The sequence below is a fragment of the Canis lupus genome, chromosome 28 (genome assembly GCF_048164855.1).
Source record: "Canis lupus baileyi chromosome 28, mCanLup2.hap1, whole genome shotgun sequence".
Classification (NCBI taxonomy): domain Eukaryota; kingdom Metazoa; phylum Chordata; class Mammalia; order Carnivora; family Canidae; genus Canis; species Canis lupus.
Window position 1 is genome coordinate 23133209 of NC_132865.1, and position 17065 is coordinate 23150273.

The 17065-nt window shown below is 41.3% G+C and overlaps 1 protein-coding gene across 17 annotated transcripts in view; it reads right to left on the bottom strand.

The window, feature by feature from the left end:
* Positions 1 to 17065, bottom strand: part of SULF1 (sulfatase 1) — a 175995-nt gene that overhangs the window by 71231 nt on the left and 87699 nt on the right. For 16 of the 17 annotated variants that reach the window (XM_072804331.1, XM_072804325.1, XM_072804328.1 and 13 more), the window contains 2 exons: positions 11511 to 11583; positions 10972 to 11203 (listed from right to left, as the gene is read on the bottom strand). In XM_072804331.1, the coding sequence (XP_072660432.1) occupies positions 10972 to 11143 (172 nt within the window). In that variant the 5' untranslated portion in view covers positions 11144 to 11203; positions 11511 to 11583. Of the gene's footprint in view, positions 1 to 10971; positions 11204 to 11510; positions 11584 to 12039; positions 12244 to 17065 lie in introns of those variants that run through there. The other variant, XM_072804332.1, reaches the window with a different exon arrangement.

Consider the following 17065-nt stretch of genomic DNA (forward strand, 5'->3'; position numbering starts at 1 on the left):
GAGAGTGGCTTCAAGCCTGGGCAGAGATATTTGGATTTGATAGAATGGCCAAAATAAAGGCAGAATAGGTTCTTTGTCAAAGGCATGAATGACTTGATAAGGAAAAAGTCTTCGAGGGCTGTTGTTGTGGCAACGGGGGATGGAGGTACGTGCACTGAGGAGGAAATAGGCTGGTTCATCAAGGTTACAGCCGAGAGGTCGCTGAAGCCATCAGGCCACGAGGCAATATGGACTTGAACTGGATTGTGCCTCTAAAATAGAGGGAGCCTCTAAGAAGCAGATCCAAGAGACGCTGTAATGCATCCGAAGGTAATGAGTTGACTAATGCCTTCATGTTTTCAGCACAGGAAGAAACTGGAAAAGTAATGGTTTTGCTGTTGCTCAAGAAGTAACTATAAAGCCATATGCCCTGTAGAAGATCAAGGAAGTCCATTTCAGAAATGTGTTTTATATTTATTGATCATACAGGGGAAATATCCTGGAGATGGAGATAAATAGATGGATAGAGACATGGTAGTGGGGAGAGAGCTAAATGGTCACGTCTATTCACTTATTCCCCCCTCCTCTTTACATCTCTGCAGTGCTTCCTTTGTGTAGTATCTCAAATATTGGGAAAACCCAGCAAACGCTACTTCGCCTACTACACTCTTTATTACAGAGAATGGGCTGTCAATTTCCTTTATGAGCCTTAGCTGATAACTAAGCAGCACTGGAAACCATCCTCCAAGGTCCTGAGTTACCTGCAATCTCCTGTTTACAGACTCATCTGGACTGCAAATATGGGATGGTAGATGGAAATCTGATCTAAGGTCAAATAATCTACAAACTGTCCCTAAGCCTTAGCCTAGTTCACAATCTGGACTTGCATCAGTAAGGGCTCCCCTCCCATTCTAAATGCCACTCTTTCAATTAACTAAGCTGATCATGTCAAGGTCCTAAACAATCTATCCAAATTCTAAGCAGTCCCCAAATCAAAGGGATTGATGAGGACACTTGGTCCTCGGAGTCACCGTGGTGACCACTGCAGCCCCACCATCGGGATTCCTGAAAGTTTCTCAGTAAAGAGAAGATCCTGAAACAATGTTCCTCCAACTTAAAAATCACTTGGAGAGCATGTTACATCAGAATTCTGAGCCCGCCCTGAGATGCTGATTAAGAAGACTTGGGGAGGCACCAGAGAATTTACACTTCTAACAAGCTCCCTGGTGAGCCTGCTGCTTCCTGTCCATGGCCCACACTCACACTCAAGAGAAGTATTCCAGGTTGGACACAGAGGCTGGGAAGCCTAGAGCCGAGAGAGACTTTAGCAGGTGCCCCTAAGTAGCTCAGCCCACTCCCGAGGCTGTAAGATGCTGCAGAAAGGAATCAGATACATCTATGTCCTGCTTACTCTCAGCCCAGTTCTCTTCTGAGTGTCACACCCGCAACTCATTTAATCCTGATGATACACCTTCGTAGCAGATGCTCTTAATCTATTATTCCCATATAAATATCACAGATGCTAAAACTGAGGGCCCGATGGGCTAAATAACATTCTGAGGGCCACATGTACCCTAGGTAGCAAAGCCAGGAAGCAAATGCAGGCAATCTGCTCCATAGACCATGCTCTTAAGCTCCATCAAAGCTGAGTACTGGCTGTGACATTGACATTTTCAAGACTGAGAAACAGAAAAGGTGTCTGCTCATAGTCAAGAGATGTCTTACTTTCCACAGTCTGATATTTCACTTCATCTAGCCTCTTAGAGGAGACATTGACTCACAGAAACGCCTGCCTCCCGCCCGCCCTCTCTTCAAGGGCTGATGTGATTCTCAGTAGCTCAGGCCCAGCGAGGGCTGAGGGGGCCTGCAGACGTGTCTGTCTTCATCACTGACAGCCACCCTAGTGTGAGATGCCGCCCTTGATCTTGGTGGGTTCTCCGCAGATGATGGAGCATAGGGACCCTACCCCTTCGAGCTGAGTTAATATGCAAGAGGAAGGAAAGCACAAAACACTTCTTTTTTTCATGGCCTTGTACTGCCTCCCTCACCACTGACATTGCAATACTGGCTTTTCATTGGGAAACTCTTCCCTAAGCTATTCTGTAATGAAATTCACCATTTTGCACTTACAGCTGTTGAGATGGATGAATGGGATGATGTCCTGCCTCACTGGTGGAAGAGCTCAGTTTTGTTTTAAGGTGCAGCTGCTCACCGCTCTGAGTTTCAGGACTTCGGTGCCTAAAACACCAACTGTGCTGATTCTCAATTATTAGAATGATTATTTCACAGGAATGATAAGAAGCTTAAGGCCAAAGACTCCTATAACAAGATTCACAAGGCAGGGCTTAGGAGGATAAGAACGAAAAGAGAAAGAGCCCTGAACGTGAACTTCTGGGAAACATCTTGATTTTGGTATAGATCACCTTGAGCAAGTCACCTCCTCTCTTTTGGTCCCATGTCTCAACTGTAAAATGGAGCTAGGAATTGTTCCCCAGCTAGATCACAGGGTTCAAATGGCATAACGCTATTAGAGCACCTCACGCAAGGCGTGTGGTCAGTGGGGCTGGGATGTCACTCTGTGCTCACCTCAACCCACCACATTAATTTTCTCCTTTTTCATCCCGCTGTCTGTAATCTACATCTGAATTCCAAAAGCAGGAATAAGAGTAAACAAGTTGCCAGAGACTGAGTATTTGTGTCCCCCCAACCCCCGCCAAATGTGTATGTTGAAACCTAACGACCCAGGTGATGGTGTTAGGAGGTGGGACCTTTGGGAGGTGAATTAGAAGGTGAGGCCCTCATGAATGGGCTAATGTCCCTATACAAGAGACCCCACTAGGCTCTCTGGCCCCTCCTGCCATGTGAAGACACATAATAAGACAGTCATCTAGGGGATCCCTGGGTGGCTTGGCGGTTTAGCACCTGCCTTTGGCACAGGGCATGGTCCTGGAGTCCCGGGATCAAGCCCCACATCAGGCTCCCTGCAGGGAGCCTGCTTCTCCCTCTGCCTATGTCTCTGCTTCTCTCTCTCTCTCTCATGAATAAATAAATAAAATCTTAAAAAAAAAAAAAAAAAAGACAGCCATCTATAAGCCAGGAAGCAGGCTCGCACCAGGCACTGACTCTGCAGGCACCTTGATCTTGGACTTCCCAGCCTCCAGAACCATGAGAAATAAATGGCTGGTGTTTATAAGCCACTCAGCCATCCAGTCTATGCTACTCTCTTATAGTCTGTTCAGGAGACGGAGGTCAGTGATCATTTCTATGTTTTAAGACTTAAAATGTTAATGCTGGCTGATAGTTAAAAACATCAGTTCTCTCCCCCTCCACATACAATTTCCCTACCTCCCCTTGTGCAAGAAGCCTGACTTCATTATCATTTAAAATTGTCCTTGGAGGTCGAAGCTTGACAAGGATGCTATGAAGTGACTGTAATTGGGTCCAGTAGCTGGTGGGGAGGCACTGCTGATGGGCCTGGCTGGAGCACAGAGATGGCCCAGGCCACAGCTGAGTCCTAAGTCTGCCAAGAAAAGCTGTCCCAGCGCCAGAGCTCCAGGTGGGGACTGGGGACGTCTGCACTGTAACCGCGATCAGCTAGGTCAGCAATGACCGGGAGCAGAGAAGTGGCACTCTTCAGGAACCCTGCAAGACCCACCACGTTTGCAATTTCACGGGAATATTTTTTAAAAATCAAGGTTCTGGGAACAGTACTTTGGATGATGGAGTATGGGATAGGTTACTAAGACCGGATGGAACCGTGGCCAGGAATTTAAATCATTCTACACACTCCAACTCATTTATTCTCACATCATCTGCGTGAAAAAGGTCAGCAGGGAGAAAGATGTCCAACTTCTCTGAATGACTTTTCCAAAATGACACAGAGAGTTTGAATTACTTCATTTACATGTCAAACTTTACAAGACTTTACCTTTCTTTTTTTTTTTTTAATATTTTATTTATTTATTCGAGAGATAGAGAGAGAGAGAGGCAGAGACACAGGCAGAGGGAGAAGCAGGCTCCATGCACCAGGAGCCCGATGTGGGATTCGATCCCGGGTCTCCAGGATCGCGCCCTGGGCCAAAGGCAGGCGCCAAACCGCTGCACCACCCAGGGATCCCCACCTTTCTTGATTCAAGTATCTTAGCATTTGATTATTCAATGTTTTATACTGTCAAACATTAAAGTTTTTTCTTCTTTTTTTTTTCTTAAAGATTTTATTTATTTATTCATGAGAGACACACAGAGAGAGGCAGAGACATAGGCAGAGGGAGAAACAGGCTCCCTGCAGGGAGCCCGATGCGGGACTTGATCCCAGGACCCTGGGATCACGCCCTGAGCCGAAGGCAGGCACTCGACCACGGAGCCACCCAGGTATCCCCAAACATTAAAAGTTTTCATGTCTGGAAAAACTCACAAAACCAGAAATCCAACACATAAATATTGCCATCGTCATCTCTTAAGGAAACTTTAGGCATGTGAGATTCAAATATATCTGGTTTCCTAGAGAGACACGCCTCCTTGAGCAATAGACAAGCAAGCATAACTCTTATTAATTGTACAGGGTTGTTTCTAGATGTCATCATTTTATGATAAGCTATGCTTAATGCTTTAAATACGTAAATGGCCTGTACTAAATACATCTGTATTCTATTACTATCTTCTCCCACCAACGGTTATTGTTATAGTAAAGTATGAAAACTTAAACAATGATACTTCCAATATTAAAAATGGCTCTATTGATCAATTGAATATTTTAATTCTGAAAGCATAAAGAAAAAATAACAAAATAAAAGAATATACCTTTTTTTCTAGCAAAACAATGGGATTGGAGGGGAAAAAATCCCAGGCATTTCAGCGAAAGCCAAACAGAGGAGGCAAGATTGGAGAAGAGACCACGAAGAAGATAATAAACCTGTCTAGAATGTCTCCAGGACACCAAGAGTCATTTTTTTCTCCTAAAGAGCAACAGGCCATTAAAAGTGGAGACAAATGGGACGCCTGGGTGGCTCAGTGGTTGAATGTCTGCATTCGGCTCAGGGCATGTTCCTGCGAAGCCTGCTTCTCCCTCTGCCTATGTCTCTGCCCTTCTCTCTGTCTCTCTCATGAATAAATAAATAAAATCTTTAAGAAAAAAAAAAAGAAAAATCAAGGAGCTTTTATCTTTTCTGTTTTTCACATTTGATAGAGAGGTGGGTGTATAGTGCTGTTCCTGAACATGAGAAAAACAGCAGTAGGGGCATGATGGTAAATGGCAACTGCTCCTTGGCCTAAATGTTGAGGTGCAATGGAGAGTGGTGGGAGCCATGAGGACCCAAGGACATGCTCCATCTAGTGGGGCACTTGGATTCTTCTTTAAGCATCAACCTGGCTGTGGTCTCATAGGAATGCAAAGTCTTATAGTTCTAGATTTTCAAAAAAAGTCAGAATCTTGATTTTTTTTTAACATGAAATCGTCTGATTTTTAAAATGTTGTCTTAATTTTAAAAAAGTATGTTGGTCAAGCAAAACACATCTGTGGGCTGGCTCAGTACTATAGATCCCAGTTGTGACCTGTGATTTAAAGAAACAAAGTATTATGTATTTCTTAATTCCATGCATGATCTGAAAGAAGCAATGGGCCAGCCCAATTTCTTAAGAATTTAACAAATGCCACATTGAGTCAGATCAGCTCCACATTTTGTTCCTCAGAGTGGCACCAAGGGATCCTTTTGGAAAGATTTAGAGCCTAATTTCTTTGACTCTAGTCTCAGAAAGTTTGGGGAGTTCCACAAGCACTTTTGATTGTGTTCTTTTTTGGCTTATAAAATACCTTAAGTGCAGGAAAATACTAGAATAATGTGTCTCCTAGCTTTAATAATTTTATTTTTTTCTCTTTCATAAGGTTTATTTTTTTACTGGATTTTTTTTTTACTTTAAAAAATTTATTTAAATTCAATTAATTAATATATAATGTATTATTGATTTCAGAAGTAGAGGTCAGTGATTCATCAGTCTTATATAACACCCAGTGTTCATTACATCACGTGCCCTATTTAATGCCGATCACCTAGTTACCCTAACCCTCCTGCCCTGCTGCAGCAACCCTCAGTTTGTTTCCTATGATTAAGAGTCTCTTATGGTTTGTCTCTCTCTCTCTGATTTTGTCTTGTTTTATTTTTCCCTCCCTTCCCCTATGATCCTGGTTTGTTTCTTAAATTCCATATATGAGTGAGATCATATGATAGATAATGGTCTTTCTCTGACTAATTTCACTTAGCATAATACCCTCTAGTTCCATCCACATCGTTGCAAATGGCAAGATTTCATTGTTTTTGATGGCTGAATAGTATTCCATTATATTTATATAGATCACATACTGGGTCACAAATTAGGTCTCAACTTGCACCAAAAGATTGGGATACTTCCCTGCATGTTTTTGGACCACAGTGCTTTGAAACTTGAACTCAGTCACGAGAGGAACTTGGAAAGAACTTAAATACATGGAGGCTAAAAAGCATCCTACTAAAGAATGAATGGGTCAATCAGGAAATTAAAGAAGAATTAAAACAAAATTCATGACAACACATGAAAATGAAAACACAACTGTTCAAAACCTTTGGGATGCAGCAAAGGCGGTCCTAGCTTTCGTATTTTTAAATGTTAAGCTTTTAAATTTAAGCTTTTAAGAAAGTTTAATATTTGATGATAATTGGTCCAGATGTAGTTTTCAACTTTTAAGACAAAATATGGATATTGATATTCTTGGTTACTGTTCCTTCTTCTCCAGTGTCTGTGTGTTTTTCTAGCTTTAAAAAAAAAGTGTAAATCTTCCACCTATTAATATAGTCTAAAAACCTGAACTATTTACAGGCATAGACACAACCTAAGCTACCTTTTTAGTTGTGCGACAAGTAAATCCAGAAGAGGACTAGTGGTTATGTCATTTCACCTTTCTACAGATTAACTTTTCTCCTGGGATAACGATCTTTGTCCTATCCATTCAACTTGGGTGGGATGAAAACAAGTGCAATAATGAGAGGGAATGTTCTTCGGAAAAAGATAATATGCAAGGTTCTAGCACTTTTATTAATGAATTCCTTATGTGTCTTACTCCCTTCACAAAGTACTAGTTTATTTTATTTGTCCTCAGACAAAGTTAAGAGAGTGGCCTCCATTCCTACTGAGTAAGAGCTTTCTTTCTGAGCTTAAATTAATAAACTCTGATTATGGCCCTTCTCAGTCTTTGTCTTTCCAGACAAAGAAGTAGAATAGTTTTATTCTTTCCCCCAAAAGAAAAGCATCCTATTACAATTTTTGTCATTGTTCTTCTAAGCCTTTTCTAAGTCTGTTATATCTTTCTGGAGGTACAGTAGCCAAAATTGCCTGCAGTATTACAGGTGCAAATAGTTTTGCTATCCTAGTCTATTTATGCATTTGGCAAGCATAATTACATGGAAGTAAAAAAACAAAAAACAAACAAGACGAAATCCAACCATATCAAACCACAATGAGATACCACCTCATATCCACTAGGATGGGTATTATAAAAACAAAAACAAAATGCCAGAAAAGAACACATGTTGGCAAGGATGTGGAGAAATTGGAACCCTTGTGCACTGTTGGTAAGAATGTAAAATGGTGCAGTTGTTATGGAAAATAAAATGACGGTTCCTCAAAAAATTAAAAATAGAATTATCAAATGATCCAGCAAATCCATTTCTTGGTATTTAGCCCAAAGCATTGAAAGCAGGGTCTTAAGGAGATATTTAAACACTTATGGTCATAGCAGCGTTATTCACAATAGTCAAAAAGTGGAAGCAACCCAAACTTCTATTAATAGATGAATAGATAAACAAAATGTGGTATATACATACAATGAATATTATTCAGCCTTCAAAAGGAAGAAAATTTAGATACAGGCTATAACATGGATGAGCCTTGAGGAAGGGTATTAGTCTAAGTGAAATGAGTCAGTCACACACACACACAAAAACCACTTTGTCTTTATCTTAAGTGGCATAATTTCACTTATGTGACGTACCTACAACAGTCAAATTCACAGAGGCAGTAGAATGGTGGTTACCAGGGTATGGGAGTTATTGTTTAATGGGTATAGAATTTTAACTTTGTAAGCTGAAGAGTTTTGGACAATAATTGCATAACAATGTGAATGTTCTGAACACTACCGACCTGCACACTTAAAAATGGCTAGGATGGTAAAAATAAGTGGACAAAAAACAACTGAAGTCTAGAGCAGTTAGGCTCAAGAAGGATTATTGAGACTCTTAGAGGAGACAAGGTAAAAGTCTTCACCAGACAGTGTCCACTACAGACAGCATAATTGTTAGGGCAGAGAAAGGAGGTATCTTCTAAAGTCTTCTACCTCACGGGTTCACTGTGGTTCATCACTGTGTTTTGCCGATGAAATAATAAGACCCATCTTATGCTTCTGTTATCTCTCTCTTAGAACCTAGAACATTGCTATGCATGTGCAGTGTGCTTTTAGGAAAGGTTCAATAAATATTTGGTGAAGGACTGATGGAAAGCATCATGGTTAAATGTCAGCGGTGGAGACCTAGTCCTAACTGGTTCCTATGGTGAACCTAGGACTAGTAAGTTCATCACAGCTTACATGACTTCTCTAAGTCTCATTTTACTTATGCAGTAATTGAAGAGAGTAAGAGCAACTACTTCATAAAGTTATCATGAAGATTAAATGAGCCAATACTTAGCATGTATCTGGCTAGAAAATCAAGGAAGGAGGTAGAGACAACTACATAGGAAGTACATACATACCCGTCTATGTTGTATCCGTTATGGTTGTATCTATCGTACCCGCATGCTTCCAACAGAAGCCAGTACTTAGTGACTGCTCAGTAAATATTTACTGGATGAATTAACTAACTATAGGGTGAAACTAAAAGGTGAAGTTTTGAATTCTGTTAAAAATAAATTTGTCAAATAAGTCCTTAATTTATTTTAAGGGCAAGAACACTATATTGAAGAGGTAGATTATGACAGATACTTGTATTCACTTCTGATATTTTTGTTAGCTTTGTCAGGCCCCTGTAGGTCCACTTGGAATTTTTTTAGCACCTACTATATTCCCAACATGGTCCCAGTATCAGGAACGCAACATGAACAAAACACTACCTCACTCTCAGGCCAGTGGAAGAGACAAATATGGAAGCACATGATGGATTAAGGGCCATGCTGGAGGCATGTCCAAGGTGGTACAAAGGAAAGGTCCATCCACTTTGCTGGGAAGAGAGAATGGTTTTGGTGAAGAAAGACCCCCAAGGGCAAGGCAACTGAACTGGGTCACGAAGAATAAGTAGGGCTGGAGAGAGGGGGAAAGACAGTGGAGACAAGATGTACAAAGGCATGAAATATAGGTGACGGAGATGAAACTACCAGACAGACACCTTACCTTCAAGGATATGTAAGTAATTTCCACGAAGCACTGAGCAAAAGTGGGAAAAAAGGGAATAGTCCCATAGATATAGGCAGGGGCCAGATGGCCCAGAGCTCATTTGCCTACAGAAGAGAGTTTCTTAATCCTCTTGCCAAAGAGAAACCATGGGGAGTTTTAAGCAGAAGAGACCTGATCAGATACTTGCATGATAACTCTAGTCATGGAGTGAAGAATAGATAAATCAAGTCTATGGGAGACAGGTGGGTCAGGTGACTATCAGGGAAAAACTAGGAGGTGAGAGAATGGTCTGGAGATCATGGCAGTAGTGAAAGGGGTGGATATAAGAGATGTTAAAGCAGGTGAATCCAAACATGTTCACTTCATTTTTACTTGCTCTCTATTTAAATGAAAAGTTAAACCGTAAACTACATACATACTAAGTCGTATGCCTCCGAGACTACATTTGGGCATGTTGCCTGAAAATCAATGCTCTTATTTAAAAAGTGAAGTGAGAGACAGTAGACTCTGCAGGTCAACTTCAACAATCATTACCTGCTGCTGGTTTTTAGTGTGTGTGCTTCCAGCTAAACTGGGGGTTAACTCTGTTGGGATTCCATGATTTAGTTTCAAACTGGAAATTCCAATCTCGTTCCATGAAGACCAACTTCCACCATGGAGGGTTTTATCCTTAAGAACTAGACCCAGGGGAGCTCTGTAAGGAAGCCCAGCATGCTCTGCTAGCACTAAGTGTAAAAGATACCAGATTGAGTGTGATGGGTAAGCCCAGCTCAGCGATTCCCGAGAGTGAGGAATTTGGTTCTAGGAATGAAAATGAGTGCTGGTGACAATTTCTAAGGACAAGCTTTTTATCTGTCCTAAGGTACCATGGAAGGTCATACCTAGACTTACAGACAAGACCACAGAGCTGGGCTATTAAAGAAAGTGAGAAGATAAGCAACTGAATCAGATAAAAGCTCAGCTGGACCCACCAGAATTTGGCAGGCTTTCCGAGTGTTCTGAAATTGGCCCATTTTTTCTAATTCTTCAGAAAAGCATCATCTCTAAGGTGGTAGTAATGAATTATCACCAGAAGGTACATAGGATACTGCAACTTTCAATATCTAACAATTACCACAAGCTGTGACTATATCATTCCCTTTAATAATAATAACTGTTAAGAGAGAATAATAATATCTATGTTCATATACATGGCATAGAATTACAGCCATAACATCATACTCTTGGAAGCAATTTTGCCCAAATATTTAAAAAAATTTCTTGAGCAAGAGCTTCTCAGGTGCACAGTCGAATCCTTGACTCCTGTAGTATTTTCACTTGCTCTTTTTCTTCCATCCTCCTATGATTCTAGGCCCCTCCCCAGGATGTTTCAAACACCCAAGACCAGAAAAGTAATGATGAAACAAAACCCGAATGCCTGATAATCAATACAAGTTCATTTTATAAACTCAGGTTGCTGATTGAGAGCCTCTCGCTAAGAGCCAAACCCCCAAACGTTCCCTCGGTGTTACTGATCAGGCGAAAGGTCAGCGAATCATTCGAGCAAAAGAGACTAACAAGTGAAAAATCCAGCATCTCACCCAGCTCCACGTCCTGATCATCGGTGAGCACAAGAATAATGTTGGGTCGGATGTTTTTTCGTTCCTGCTGTATCCGTCCTCTGAACCTCTGGGATCTGACAGTGGAACAGTGGCCCCCCAGCAGTTCTGTGGCCAGGACAGCCAAAACCAGAGCACAGCAAGAATACTTCATTGTGTTGGGTCCAAGGTCACAAAACCGACAAGACGTCTCAGCCTCCTGGTTTCTGCAGGTCTGGGCGGTCAGAGAGAAAAGGAGAGGGGGAGAGGAAAATGAAATCCAAACCCCAAACACAGTTGCAGAGAAAGGGCTACAACTAAGGGAGAGCTGGCACAGGAGCTATTGGAGAGAGGGCTGCACATGAGTCACAAGTGGCAAACCCTCACGGGCGCTGGGGAGGATTTTAAGCACTTGATTATTTTGCAAATTCACTTATGTCCTTTATTCTCATTCCAACTTTTCCCATGTCAAAATTCATTGCCAAAATATAATTTCCAACACAGAGCTCAAATGTAAAAAGCCTCCCGACAGGAGCTAATACCTTGAATTAGGTATCCTGGTTGAATGATCAATTCCTGTACCCAGAGGTGTTCAGAACATCTGCAGATGGGGGCCTAGAGGGGGAGAAGAAATACAGAGGAAACGTCAGTCAAGGATCTTTTTTTTTTTTTTTTTTTTTTTTTTTTTTCAGTCAAGGATCTTGATACAGATTTTGGTCTGAAGTCGTCTCTTAAAATGGCATATGATACGTGTGTGTGTATTCAGATCTACACACACACACACACACACACACTGTACTCCAAAAGGGAGAAACAGAAGAAAACAATATTCAGAACTGCTAAAAATGACTCCAACAATATCTTCATTTCTCAGTGAGCTCCCTAAAGTGGGGACAGGGGTGCCATCCCTGCTCACACTCTGACAGTACCTTAAGCATCCCCCAGAAAACTCGAGATTGACCAGGGGGAGCCATCGGCACCTGTGAGACCACAGTAGGATTGCAGGGTACTTAGAACCGGGGAGCGGCTGGCACGAGGGGGTGTGCTGGGGGGGGGGGGGCGCTGACTCACCTGCACAGACACTGAGTATTTATCAAGCAGAAGAAAATGCAAGGCTGTCATTTGTCATCTGCATTATGTCACTCACTACCCAGGAGAGTTCTTTCTGCTGACAAAGACTTCATAGTAAATGACTGGGAGGGCAACCTCTCCCAGCCCCCGAAAAGCTCCTAACTGTCCTTCATCAATCACCAGGGGAAGGGGCGCTTCCTCCGGGCGAGGCTTGTCCCTCCGTCCGGCCCGTGTCCTCCGCGCGCCAGCGCCTAAGGGGACAGAGCCCTCCTTCAACTGTCAGCCCAGCCTCACTATTATCGGGACCTGGCGCAGCGCCGCCAGCACCGAGGTTTTGCCGCAGCACATCTAAACCTGCAAAGCAAAATGATTGATTGGCTCTGAAGCTGGGGGTTACAGGCTACCCTTCCACATTTAAATAAATAAATAAATAAATAAATAAATAAATAAATAAATAAATAAATAAAAAAGATCTGGAGGGGAGGGCTGCAAAATCTTTGCAAATCTGCCCAAGAGGAGACCTTTGAAAGGGTTAGAAGAATGCCCCTTTCACTTTAGAGCACCAACCTGCTGAAAGCGTTTCTCTTGGACTTGTGATAGCAAGCTCATTAAAAAAAAAAAAAAAAAAAATCTTTCTTTTGGATGTCATGAGGGAACGTCTGCATGGGAATTTAGGCCGCCCTAAAGTTAATTAGATAGCAGCCCGCTTTGTCAGCCACTCTGTCCCCACACACCTGAGGGTCTGTATTTTGAATTGCAACAATAAACTGGCATCAGATAAATAAGCATAACGAATTAAGTGTGAGAATTGTATGGCAGAAGAAAAGGGAGTCCATCACTCATTTCCATGCCTTAAATTCTGGAGGGTGACATGGGGCAGTGGGAGAAGAAAGAAGAAAGACTGTGGACTGTTTACCCCAGCCACACACATTATTTTGTTTTACACAAACACACACACCCCTATTATTTTAAACTTTATGAGCTGTTTTGTAAACACTTCTAATGCTTTTCACTCTGCAGCCTGTAATTACTTTGAGAGAAAGACAGAGAGAGAGAGGGAGAGAGAGGGGAAGGGAGACACACTCTATAAGAAATAGATTTTAAACCAAAATCTAGTGCTGTAGGAAGGCAGCCTGATTGCATTATCTGCAGAGCATCAAACCAACCACCTCAGATTGATCCTGTGGCTCTGAGAAAGTCAATACACAAGGTTTGGTGGGGGGTTTGTTTTTGGGTTTTTTTTTTTTTTTTTTGGTAATAACTCAGGCTTATTTCAGTGATTGCTGTGCATGCTGAACACTGAAAGCCAGCAATTGTTCTGCACTGACTGTTTGGTTTCTGTGCATTTGTTTCAAATCGTGAGAAAATTGATACAAGCAAGAAAGACAGGAGAAGGAAAGAAAGAAGTCACACAATGGCTGTCTCCAGCAGGGCAGCAGCAGGCTAAACAGTTACAGGCCGACATGGGTCGGTCCTCTAAGTAGCAAGAGTTTGCTCACCTCTCAGAGTCTGCAAGGGTGTGTGAAGGGAGAGTGAGCAGGAGTTGCTTGCATCCGCTCTAGTAATAAGCCAGCCTCAGCTGACAGCAGTGACCCGGAAAGTACAGTCAGACTCCTGGGGTCGTGCAAACAGGAGCATTCGGAGTTTAAATAATCAGCCACACACACGAAACTGAAAATTCTTCACAATTAAGATGCTGATAACATTCCCTGGAACCCAACCAACATTACTGGTTATTCTTTTCTTTATCTTATTTATTTTGTCTCTTCCTTTAGGAAAAAGAAAATTAGCCATAATGGTACCTTGAATAAACTACATTGAACTGCATTGAAAAGCGTTTCCTAATGAAGAAAGGGGACAGCCAAGGAGATGCATTGTTTTTCCCCCTCTAAAGTGACCTTCTTTACAGAGTTAAAGGTGCAGAGAAGCCTGAATTTTTTTTTTTCTGCCACAGTTTATTATCGATTCAGGGGGTGCATATGGAAACATGGAGAAATTGAATGGTGCAGAAAACTGGACTTTCAGGCAGGTCTGACCAGCAGGAGCGTGCTATCTTCACCCCATCTGCCTTCACTAAAACACAAAACACACCATTCTGAAAAACCTGCACGCAGACAATTCCTCATTCAAAAATGACTTTTTAAAACCTGTCATCCTCTCACTGTCTGGCTTCCAGCTCCAGAAGGAAAAGAAGTAAAGAAGAAGAAGAAAAAAAAAATTGACAGACAAATGCAGAACTTGACAAAGGAGACAAGGATGCAATGTTTGAATTGGATACTTTGTGGCGGACGACAAGTGTCCTTAGAGACTAACAATTTGTCCTGAGAAACAGTAGAAAATGAGAGAAATGGCAAAGGGGTGGGGGGGTTCCTCACACACCCAAAGTGAGCTCGTGGAACGGTGTTGTATTCATGAATCAGGACCAGAATACAAGCTGCCTTTTCTTCAAGCCCTAAAATGAAAACACCAATTGTAGCTATGGCCAGTTGATGTGGAAAGTTTTTTTAGGGCTTTGTTTAGGGCAGTCAAGCCAAACTAGAAATGTGACATTAAGAGTTTCAAGTCACATATAAAGGGGAAAAAACACAACAGAAAGACTTCAAGCCAACTGGACGGAAAGTCTAGCTCACATTTGCTCATGGAGCAACACTAAAAACGAAATCGTTGCCTCGGCAGGTAGATGTCTGGCCTCACCAAGGTCCCCCGTCTGGGCAGTTGGTGCTGAGGTATTGGAGGTGACTGGCAACATACTGAAAGGGTCCTGCTTTGTCCACTGTGGTGGGTCTCAGGGTGTAACCCTGGACTTTTGGGAGTCCCTGAGATCCTTTCTGGGGAGAGGCTAAGAGGTCAGCACTATTTTGATAAGAATAGTGACACATTTGCTTTTTTCACTTGGTTGACATTTGCACTGATGGTATAAGAGCACTGGTGGATAAAACTGCTTTTGTCCAGATAAAGAGAGCATCACATACACTTAAAAAAACAAAAAGAACAAACCCAGTTTCATTCAAGATATAACAGTAAAACGACTAATTGTACTAATTAAATTTTGTTGCCCCTGTAGGTCTGAGATAGTTCAGGAACAGCACTTGTATGACTAAATTGGAGGCATAACTAGCCACTGCTTTTTTTGCTCTAGGAATGCTATTTTTACTTGGAAGAATTATTTCGACTTGGGTATTTGGGAGACATTTATTAAGGAATAAATGAAATGAGACTGTCATTTCAAGGAAAACAGCTGACAATATTTGTTGTATGTGTTGCCACTGATAGAAATCTAGCATCCAAGCTAAAATCAGAATTTTGAAAAACTTGTATCTGCCACCATGAACTTGGTAGCTTTCCAATATGTAAAACATTTCAGTGACATTGATGTTGATATTAACAAATGTTATTTTTTGATATTGAAAAATGAAATGTGCCAACATTTAGTATATTTGCATAATTCAGTGAACCAATGTTTCCTAAATGACCAAATAAAATGCTACAAAATCATAAATAAGCAAAAAAAAATTTCAAAGTGCCATATGAAAATTTCATTGGATTTTAATGAAACAGAATATGAAAGCTCATTGATGGGGTTTCAGATTACTTGGGACAACTAATCGTTAAGAAGTCACCACTTGTCAAGTTTTGGCATAGTATCAAAGGAGACCTATAAGTGTCTGAAAAAGCCATTAAAATACTTTTCCTTTTCCAAGCACTTATCCATGTGAGGCTGAATTTTATTACTATATTTAAGCCAAAACAATATATTTCAACAGATTAAATGCAGAAGTAGATATAAGAATCCAGCTCTCTTCTATTTAGATAAATATCTATAAAAATGTAAAACAAGGGAGTCCAGGTGGCTCAGCGGTTTAGTGCCGCCTCCCTTCCAGGGTGTGATTCTGGAGTCCCAGGATTGAGTCCCACGTTGGGCTCCCTGCATGGAGCCTGCTTCTCCCTCTGCCTGTGTCTCTGCCTCTCTCTGTGTTGTCTCTCATGAATAAATAAATAAAATCTTTTTTTTTTTAATGTAAAACAATGCTGCTTTAGTTACAAATATTTTTTTTTTGTTTGGAAAATAGAGTTGTTTTTCACAAAATATATCATTTAACATGTAATAGATTTATTATTGTTATTTTCAAAAGAATTTAAAAATATTTTTTAAATCCTCCAGTTTCATTTTTTTAAATTTATTCATTTGCGAGAGAGAGAGTATGAGCAGGGAGGTAGGCAGAAGGACAAGCTGACTCCCCATTGAGGGGCTCAATTCCAGGACCCCTAGACCATGAGCCCAAGTCAGATGCTTAACCGACTGAGCCACCCAGGGGCCCACCTTAGTTCTATTTATCAGTAGCTATAAGCTACAGAAACAATGGCTCTTGAGAGTCTTCAATAAATTCTATTATTATAAAGGGATCCTGAGCCCCAAAGTTTTGAGAACTGCTGGCCTGGCATGTACCTGGTACCATAGTTAAGCCCAGATTTTCACCTCCAAGTCTGTAGATCTGGCCCTATTCACAAACATATATGTTTTTTTGTCCCTTAAAACCCTGAAACTGTCCTAAGTTCTTTTTTTTTTTTGTCCTAAGTTCTAAATGCCTAGTATACATAGAGGTTTTTGATGAGTGATAACACCCTGTATTTTGTTTGTTTGTGTTTTAATCTGAGGATAATACAGAATTTTACAAATGAATGCTTATAGATCTAAAGTATGTGAGGGACAAGATCAGAACAACCCACTTAGCACAGAAATAGACCTCTCAGGGATGGGGTAAAAGAATTACTCTAGTAGGAAACAATGTCACCCCATAGTTAGGGCAGAAAAAAAAAAAGGGACAGCACATCCAATCCAAACAGCAAGAGAGATTAGGCCAGCATTATGCAATTATTCAAAACTGAATTTAGCCAGAACACACTTAGTTTATCCTAAGAGTGAAGTAAAATAGGATTATACCAGCCAGAAGCTGGTATCTGCATTCTGCCCCCTCCACCCACGGCAAATCTATTTACTCACAATCTAAGGGTGGGTTTGGCTTTC